The sequence below is a fragment of the Adiantum capillus-veneris genome, chromosome 23, assembly GCF_014529385.1.
Source record: "Adiantum capillus-veneris isolate H3 chromosome 23, ASM1452938v2, whole genome shotgun sequence".
NCBI classification, from domain to species: domain Eukaryota; kingdom Viridiplantae; phylum Streptophyta; class Polypodiopsida; order Polypodiales; family Pteridaceae; genus Adiantum; species Adiantum capillus-veneris.
The window spans coordinates 91792055-91802373 of NC_140953.1; the positions used below are offsets into that span (position 1 = coordinate 91792055).

Here is a 10319-nt window from a genome sequence, read left to right on the forward strand (position 1 = left end):
GTGTATTGGCAGCTCACTTTGGATGGGATGCACATCAATCGGACATTGTTACCGCTTTCTTGAATGGTGATTTATTTGAGGAAGTTCATGTAACGTAGCCTCGTGGCTTTCTCATAAAAGGAAAAGAAGGTAAAGTGTGCAAATGTAAGAAAGATTTGTATGGGTTGAAGCAGTCTCCTCATGCTTGGTATGCGAAAGCTGACACTTGTTTGGTTTAAGAAGGCTTTCATAACAGTCCAGCAAAAAGCACTTTGTATGTAAAGCATGAGGGTGATGTATTTCTCATCGTCGTTCTATATGTAGATGATTTGCTGACTACTAGTCCAAATGAGACACACATTGCTGAATTCAAGGCTAATTTTGAATGCAACTTTCAAGATGAAAGGCTTGGGGATTTTGCATCATTATAAAGAAGCGATTTAGATTTTGATGCACGTGCCAACAAAGAGTATAAGTACCCACATAGCATATCAAACAAGCAACTACTATCCATGTTGCAAATTAACAATAACCTCCTTTTGACAACAACTAGCAAGTCGATTGCCAATAGTGCCATCCGATAGTAAGTGACAGTACACAAGGCGGTCAGTGGAAGTCATGACAACGGCCAATAACTTGGGCATATAGTTTAAGCACTATGATGGCGATATTTCCTTGTGTCGAACAAGCTCTATAGAGACATTACTATGTAAGTTTGGCCTTGAGGACTGCAAACCTATTGCTACTCCCATGGAAACAAATTTAAAATTGAGTCTTCATGATGCTGGTGATCCTACCGATGTCACTCTTTATCAGGGATGCCTTATTCATGTATGCAATACGAGACCAGATATTCAGTTTGTAGTCTCATAAGTTAGCACATTTATGCATAGCCCCAGGGTCTAAACATTGGTAGGTTGTCAAGAGAATCTTTCACTAGTTGAGTGGCACTTTACATCTTGGGTTGTTTTATCCCAAGGGGGGATCATTACAACTAGATTTACATGCTTTTTCGGACTCAGATTGGGCTGGTTGTTATGACACGCGAGTGTCCACAAGTGGTTTTTATTTCATGCTCGACAGTTCCTGCATATCATGGTTGAGCAAGAAGCAACCTATTGTGGGCCACTTCTAGTTGTGAAGCGAAGTACAAGGCAATCTTCACAGCTATGGTTGAGTGTGTATGGCTTAGATGCCTTAGGGTTGATTTGGGTGTTGGATAGGACACTGCCAACATCATCTACACTAACACTTAGAGCGCATTGGCAGTTGCGAGGAACCCAATTTTTCATGCTCACACGAAGAACATTGAGGTGCATTATCAACATGTCAGAGACAGACTCTCAACGGGAGAAATTAGCTTAGGTTATGTGCCAACACACAGGACAACCTTGCAGATCTATTCATAAAGGCATTGCCTCATGAGAAGTTTGAAGCTTTCTATAAAGATTTGGGGTTGCTTCCCTTTGTGGATTGATCATGCACTTAGGGTATGCCACTTCTCTATACACTATGTGCCAGCTCTTGTTCACCGCATCACTCCCAAAGGGGGATTTGTTACCATATATATGTGGTAGTGATGTGTGTGAACACACTTAAGACTGCCGGGGCATTTTTTCTCTCACTAGGAGGTTTTCCCCCCCATGCATTGTATATACGCCCATCATTCTAGGGTTAACTTATCTTTCCATTGTCCACTAAAAGCAATAAATTCTCGAGCTTTTTCATCTTCTACAAGTTGTGCGTGTTCCCCTAAAAAAACAAATCTAACAGATTGCTCTAATAATAATAGGTGCATGCTATTTGCATAGACACTTGAAGCCATCATGAACGCATCTTGCACTGAGCCACTCGCTCATCTGTTAAAGAACAAGACGACACCATGTAACCATAAAAACTATATCGATTCTTAATGCACCATCGATCAAACCAAATCCAAATAAATATCCAAATAGTCATTTTGATTACAAGTTGTCCATAGTCAAAGTGTGTAGTTCACTCTTGTACATAGGTATGATAATCAAGATTGACGTACCAAACCTTACATTGTCAATGCTATGCATTTTGCAGTCATTTCATTCATAGCTCAAAAAGGCATAAAGATGCATATATTGACTAGGAATTTGGTGGAAATTTGATCCTCTATAATGCTATGCGTCCCACATGTTTTCTATTGATATCAATCCCTACATAATAGAGGTTCAGAAAATAAGCCATATGTGAGCTTTGATGATGTGTAGGACTTTGTGGTTCTAGTCACAAAGCATGAATCATAGAGTCAACATGCTTGCTCTTGCAAAAGTTTGAAATTTTCTTGATGCACAATCTCTACGATCTACCTAGTTGATGTACACTCATGAATGTGGCAGAGATAAGGTGCCACATAGGATACCTCAGGATGTTCCTACTTGATGAGGAAAGGACTGAAAATGAGCGAACTAGAGGTATTCCAAAATGGCTCGTGCAAGAAGAGTTATGCCATGGAGGATGGGCTCTCAATATCTACACAAAAATTCTCTCTCCACCCCAAAGACCACTTACTTTTACAAGCACCGATTATACATGGATCTTTCTTGCATCTTCATTTCTTTCCAGCATCAAGAAGAATTCTGTCTTCATACTGCCTCGTCTTTACATAATGTCCCAAGTCATTTGTAATGCCTCAATGTCGTCTCTGCAATGCATGGCTATTGTAACTACCCAAGCTCTGCATGAGTTCTGGCTTGTAATGGATTTGAAGGCCATCTATATCATGTGCATTCAAAGGATATTTAAAGAAGGTGAAGGTTATAACTTTGGCATTCTAAAGAATAAAATGAAAGAAAAGTTGTCATTCAAGCCTTTCTGAATGTAAAGACCCATTGACAAACTAAACAAAAGAAGACTTCAATCAAGCGTAAAGATAATTCCAGCCAATGCTGTAAACAATGAAATTTCAAATATCCACCTCTTAACTCTCTTCCCCATAAGGCTTTGCTTAGAAAGCCAAAAACCCTCTTACTTAAAACACCATGTGGTACTTTAGCATGCAGCATTAACTTAGCACCAACAGGACCATCTGTTGTATGTTTGGTTGTAAGGTAGAAGATCAAATCTGGATTCGCCTCTTATTGACAGAATTCTTGTTACACAACCATTCCCTTCAGAAATCAGAGGAAGAATCAAATGTCAACATCCATTCTTCTGCAAAATCATTTATTGCTTACAAGTCGGTAAACGAGCTTTTCTCTACCCTTCAATACTAACGCCAATCAAATGTTATGCCTGTAATGAGGCCTGCCTTCTACAAAAGCACCCAAAAGCACCCTTCAATTGGGCCCTCTTTCAAAATATGTACGACTCGACATATTTTCAGAAGAGCATAAGACGAGGTTAATCTGGCAGTCTCTTCAAGCTACAAAAGATACAAGCCCTCACATCTAAAATTGAGCCTCAGATCTCTAACCACACAAATATGAACCAAATGCCAAGAAAAACACAAACCCTCAGAACTCGTAATCTCCGTTCAAAGTTTCTTGTTTTTGCTAAACGTGAGATATATTAGAGTTGAAGATTCGACAGCAAAGAAGATAACATGGTGTCACTAACCAATTACACCATTTGAAATAGAGAATGTATAACAATGAATAAGTTAGCACCTTCCTCAGCAATGTGACAATGAATGCGAAAGTTCCCTCACCAAAACTGGGATAACTCTCAACGTAATTTCAGCCGCATGAAAACTGGGACAAGCTCTCTCTAGCTTATTGATTTATTCGCTCTCAAAATTGTGGGGTACGTCCTTTACAAGGATAATAAATGGGGGAAAACTGCCTTTATGCCTTGGTGACCTCATGAATTGCATTCGCCAGATACTTAACATTTCCAGATGTCACTCCTGCCATGCTGTTTAACAAATAGAGCTCGATTTAAGCACAAAAAACACTGCACAGTGTACTAGCTATAGAATTCCAGTCTTAGTACCTAATGCGCCCATTCTTGGTCATATAAATGTGAAACTCTTGTGTCATGCGATCAACTTGCTCTGGGGTGAGTCCACTATAGCAGAACATACCAATCTGTTCCAGAAGTAAAAACTTTGTCTCAAGAACCAATGGCATATCTCAAGCTCAACGTTGTGTTTGACACAAATAGAAAGCCAAATATCCTTTTAAAAAATAACCTGGTTTGTAATATGCTCCCAATTTTGCTTGGAACCCAAATCTTCTAAATTCTTCCGCAAAGCAGTCCTCATGCCAATAATACGGTCAGCCATATCCTGTCACCACAGCTTTAAATTACTCAAAACTTGAAACACAACAAAGGGACTAACCCATTCAAAACTCTTCCTCACCTTGACTTCTTTGAACCAAAGAGTTTTAAGATCTGAATCTGACAATATTGTTGCCACTAACAGAGATCCATGCACTGGTGGACTACTGTACATCGGTCTGGCAATGTACTCTAACTGACTTTTGACTACTGTAGCCTGTGCAGCATCATCGCAAACAACACTGAAATTGATCCAACAAGCAAAAGTGTCAACAGACTGGAGAAAATATTTAAAAACTGTCTTCCAAAGATCATGAGTACCAACCGACTACCATCACCTTAAACAACCAATCCTTTGCCCATACAGACCCATGCTCTTAGCGAATGATTGTGCACAGGCTAGCTGGTGACCATCCTCTAGAAAAATCCTGATAGCTTGGTTGTCTCTCTGGGTGTCTCCGCTGGCAAACCCTTGGTATGCCATGTCAAACAGAGGAAAATGCTCTTTTTCCTAGAAGACAATCACGAGTTAGAACAAGACACTCAAAAATCATAGGCACTATTGCAGAAACATTAGCTGACCTTGAAAAGTTTAGAAAGTGCTTTCCACTGCTCTGGTGTAGGATCCACTCCAGTTGGATTATGAGCACATGCATGCAACAATATTACAGAATTATTGGGAGCTTTCTGCCATACAAACAACAAAAAAAAGCTCCAAATTAATTTGCATCAAAGTTATTGTCGTGAATATGCTTCATAACTGCATGACGGTGTATATATTTTCCATAAAAACAACTGACAGGACAGTCGTAATCTCACCTTCAGATCTTCCTTCAATCCTTCGAAGTCCAATCCTCGTGTGCTAGCTAAGTAATATCTGTAAGTATGTTGATTCACATTTGCATCTCTAAAGATGTTGTGATGACTGTAACAAGCATGTAACTCTCATATTTAGACCAGGGAAACAGAAGCGAAGCTCATAAAAGAAAGACAACTCAGAGGCACATACTTGGACCATGTTGGCATGGGTAAGTAAGCCTCTGACTCAGGTCGGAACCTTTTTATGAAGTCTGCAAAGAGGCGGACAGCACCTGTCCCAGAAAGTGCCTGAACTGATGCCACTTTCTTGTCTTTCAATACTTGGGCATCCTCACCATATGCCAGGCCCACAGAAAGCTCACAGTACTTTGCACTGCCCCCCATGGGCAAATACTCCCTGCAGCAGAACATCTCTAAGCTCACAAAGCTTATACAAAGTTAAGCCCATTTGTAAGATATATTATTCCAGTACATACATGAGCTCTTGACCTCCTATGCGGCGTTCTGCTTCCCTTACACACTCCAGCACCACTGGCTTGCCTTGATCATTCCGATAAGCACCCTGGGAAAATCAAAATTAAGATAATGGTTTTCATCTCCAAAGTTTCGTCTTCATAAGGTCGCTCAGCAGGAAACAAAGAGGGCGAATTTCTCTAAACTATACCTCAACAGAGTAACGTGACAAGACGAATGCAATGAAGACCGTGAAGGAGGGGTAGTTTTGGAACAGTTCTGTATCGTAGCAAGCTGTCCTACAAGCTTTACAGAGAAAATACACTAAAACGCAATTAAGCTCTGCATCGCCCTAAATTCTGTGTCACGCAAAAGACGCAATTGAGCTTTGCATCGCACTAAATTCTCTACCGCGGAAAAGCTTTAAGGAACAAATTTGCCAAAAAAACGCAATTAAGAGTTTTGTACTGGTGTTTGAGGGATATGGAAAGCGAAAAAAAACAACGGTTCCTGAAGATAAGAAGGAAAAAGGCAGCAAGCCGCCAATTGAAGAGCATGGCATGCAGATACCTTCTCCATATCTAAAGTTGGAATAATCGTGCTCCACCTGGAGAGATCTAATTAACCTACATGCTGCGTACTGCAAGCAGAGCTATGGACTTGCATCTGACGAGAAACGTGTAAGAGAAAGCAAGTAACGAAGGAGAAAAGGATGAAGAAGCGTACCACGCCGACGTTGACTTTGTCAGGATGAGTGTCTGCGAGGTAAGCAGAAGTAACACCGAGAATTGGATCGCGGGGGGCGGGCTGAACGGAGCTCCACCAGCTGAAGCGCCTGCAGGAGCTGGGAACGCCATGGTTACCAGCTGCCTCCATGGTGGCAAGCCTTCGAGTAGAGGAAGAAAGGAGGAAGGCAAGACGGGATCGATATGCCATGGCCGACAGAACTAAATAGATGACGCAGAAAAAGCCAGACGAGGGGAGGGGGGGGGGGGGGGGGGGGGGGGGGCGACCGGTCCGCAGCGGCGATGGATGGATGCCGCTTAACAAAAAGCGAGTAGCTCTCGACACCTTCGAGGGGCGGGTTTAAAGTGTGCATGTAAATCGGGCTTTCTCACACGGACTCTCACCTAACCCTCTATGTAACGTCACTGCTTTTGCTTCAGTTGATCATTGGCCGGCTCTCTCGCTGTCTTCCCCTTCTGTGGAAGGTTCAAAATGATAAATGACCGGCCGCTAATGCGTAAGCCGCTTCGGCAAATGCGTAATAGTAGGGCACATAGTTGGACGCTGCGGTTCGAGTTTCAAGGGGGAAGCTTGAGGTTGAGAGAGCGATTTTCCTGCAGAGAGGAAGCTTGTGTGCGCAAAGAGGCCCGTGCGGCACGTTCCTTATTTCCAGGCGGCACTGCACTCAGAGTACGTGTGCGCACCCTTTCACACCGACTCTCACCTAACCCTCTATGTAATGTCATTGCTTTTGCTTGAGTTGATCATTGGCGAGCTCTCTCGCGCTATCTTCCCCTTCTATGGAAAATGATACGGGTTCAGAATGATAAATGGCCGGCTCAAATTTGGGCAAGAAGGTTCTCAAGCTGGTTCAGATTATGAAATTTTTAGTTATAATATGAGATTTTCTGTGTGATTATCCCTCTCACATTTAGAGTTAGCATGCTTGTATGTGTGTGAAAACGTTCCAAAATCACAAAAAATGTTTCCCAAGTCCTAAAGGAGGCTTGAGCACGTCAAGGGCAATGGCTTACACGGATGAGCCTTTTTAGCTAGCCGATGGTCGAGACGAGCTACACCCTCATCTTCCTTGCCATCATCATTTCTCTCTCGTCTTCCTCTTGCCAACGGGGTTGTAACCAAGGTGAATCTATGTGCGTGTGTGTGTAGACCCGAGTTTGATGCCCAATGGCGTCTTTCAAATTCAAATTGTACCTCCCAAAAGAAGATGCATCTCTAGCGCATACCTTTATGGCTAGCGTTTCTCTTCTTTGAAAATCCAAGGAGGTCACCACTCAATGTGCTCACAAATTTCCCTCCAACCCACCATCAACATAAGCAACTTTTGTCTGCCGAAGGAGAGTGGACAGGCCTTGTGTTAAGATTGGGTTCAGACTACTTGGAAGAAGGAGTGGAGCAGGAGAGTGCGTCCCTGCTAGCTAGCATTCATCGGTAGAAAGTGCTCCTTTTCGGCCCTCGAAAGCAAAGGTTTCCAACCTCCTTTTCTAACACCACATGTAGATGAGAGCGTGGGGTGCGTGCCTAGGCTCCAAGTCGAACGTCTTTTGGTTTAGTGGATCGATTGTTAGCTTTTTCCTTTCCATGAAGAATGCAAAGTGAATGGGAGGGAGAGGAATGAGCTTCCAAGTTTAACATCCTCAGGGCAACATGAACGTAACCTGACTCTCTCTCTCTCTCTCTCTCTCACTCACACACACACACACACACACACACACATACACATGCACATCCACACTCACTCATGGTGCTCATAGGGATACGTTCGCCTATCTATCTCTTTTAAAAAGAGCTTGAAAAGTGATGAAGGCCTCTCTCTCTCTCTCTCTCTCTCTCTCTCTCTCTCTCTCTCTCTCTCTCTCTCATGCACATAGAGTGCTCACTAGGGGTGCATATGGAAAGACATGAGAGGAAGCTGGAGCACTCATGTGCCACTTATCGTCGCCTTTCTCACTCACCATCGTCGACCCCTATGATGTGCACAATGACTCGTTCAACCTGTAGACGTTCATGAAGCCTCATCCTCAGAGTCTGCGCCCAACAAACGAGGACGTGTACACACTACAAATCTCTCTCTCTCTCTCTCTCTCTCTCTCTCTCTCTCTCTCTCTCTCTCTCTCTCTCTCTCTCTCTCTCTCTATAATGTAAACAATGTGAACAACTATCGCACTATAATGGTTGGTTCTTTGATGGCAAAGTTATTTGGATGTATCATGGAGATGAAGATAAGTGAATGGGCTGAAAAGAATGGCAAACGTGCGCTTGGCCAAGCAGGTTTTCGAAAGCATCATAGCACTATTGATCACCTTGTCACTCTTCGAGTTCTTATGGAAGCGTCTCGATTGAAAGGAAAAAAGTTGTATTGTTGCTTTGTGGATTTCAAGAAAGCTTTTGACATGGTACCGCGAGGAAATCTTTGGAGACGTATGCAAAGCCTTCAAGTGCCGAGAGAATTTATGCATGCAGTCTTTCGCATCTACCAAAAAGTGATATGTCGATTACGTATGGGAGATGGAATTTCAGAATTTTTTGCAAGCACTATTGGTGTCAAACAAGGATGCCCACTTTCCCCAACCCTCTTTGGGCTACTCATTGATGAATTGGAATACATGGTTCTTGATTTTATGCAGCAAGAAGGCATAGAAGAGGTTAAGATTGGAAATGCGGTGATCATGCTTTTGCTTTATGCCGATGATGTAGTGCTCTTGGCACATACCTTAGAAGATGCACAAAAGCTTATGAGTGTCTTGGAACGCTTTTGCCTACATAGCGGGCTGATCGTGAATGGATCCAAAACCAAGGTTATGCTTGTAAAGACCCTCAATGACGAAAATCCATGCATTGTATACAACAATGAGAAACTTGAAGTGGTAGATCACTTCAAGTACCTTGGCCTTGAGGTTCCATCCAATCATAAATGGAAGGATTGTGCAATGCGTCGCTTGGAAGCCGGAAAGAGGGCTTATTATGCATTTGAGAACATGTGCAATGCAGGAGAGATCAAGTGTTGGGCTCTCAAAAAGTACCTCTTTGACACATTGGTGACACCGGTGCTTCTTTATGGAGTGGAGGTGTGGGGTGGAAGCATCGGGAAGTCTACTTGGAAAGAGTTTGAGAATGTCCAAAAGCGTTTTCTCACCAACTTTCTCCAAGTCAAGACACAAACACCCTACATGCTCTTACTTCTTGAGTCCGGATCGCTTCCCATTGAGGTCTTGGGCATGGAAAGGGTTGTGGAGTACATGCGTAAGACACAACATAGCCCTTTGCATCGACTTCCTAGAATCGCATATGAAGCAAGTCAAAAGGTTCAAAAGACATGCAAGAGCAAAATACTAAGTTCCGGGTGGATGCTTGATATCAAGAAATGGTTTGGAAGATGGGATGCATGTCACTTGGTCAAGGATGCGTCGATCGACTCCCAAGTTAATGAGGCCTTCTTACAACGCCAATGTATCATGGCTTGGGAGAAATCCGGAGGTTCTCGCTTCAGCCATTACACCACACACGTTGCCCTAAACTACAAATCTCTCTTCTTCTCGGAACGAGGTAACCGAACCCATTCCTACATCCTTGAGCCCATCCCGTTGAGTGCGATCTGTACCATTGCCTCGATTCGTCTTAGCTCCCATTCTCTACGCTGTGAGACAGGACGTTGGGGCACTGGCGAAGAGTGTCATCGACTTTGCACCTTATGCCCTCATCAAGTGCGAGAGAGTGAGTACCACACACTACTTGAGTGCTCAGCTTTTGACCACATTAGGTCCTCTTTTCCCCATATATTCAGCCATGAGCTCTCCCTACATACCTTCCTCTCCCAACCACGATGTGGACTCTCTATTGCGACGCTCATTTCAGCCATTTTTGAGCATCGAGAGTCACTTATGAACTCCACTCACACCACGTGACATGTTCATTTGGTCCCATAGGTCATATTTGACCTCCCAGGACGATAATAGAACTATCTATCTATCTATCTATCTATCTATCTCTCTCTCTTTCTCATACACATAGAGGGCTCGCCATATGCTGAGGTCCTTCATCTGCTAGAGGTGCATTTGAAGGACCCTTGA

The 10319-nt window shown here is 43.1% G+C and overlaps 1 protein-coding gene across 1 annotated transcript; it reads right to left on the reverse strand.

Moving 5' to 3' along the window:
- Positions 1-3559: 3559 nt before the first annotated feature.
- Positions 3560-6483, reverse strand: ASP1 (aspartate aminotransferase 1). Its single transcript, XM_086496497.1, has 10 exons — positions 6229-6483; positions 5526-5611; positions 5240-5446; positions 5050-5155; positions 4813-4917; positions 4569-4741; positions 4313-4472; positions 4142-4237; positions 3943-4037; positions 3560-3864 (listed from the first exon to the last, which is right to left on the reverse strand). Exons 1-10 carry the CDS (start codon positions 6436-6438, stop codon positions 3795-3797), a joined length of 1308 nt encoding a protein of 435 aa, XP_086352623.1. The 5' UTR covers positions 6439-6483; the 3' UTR covers positions 3560-3794.
- Between the last annotated feature and the right edge of the window lie 3836 nt (positions 6484-10319).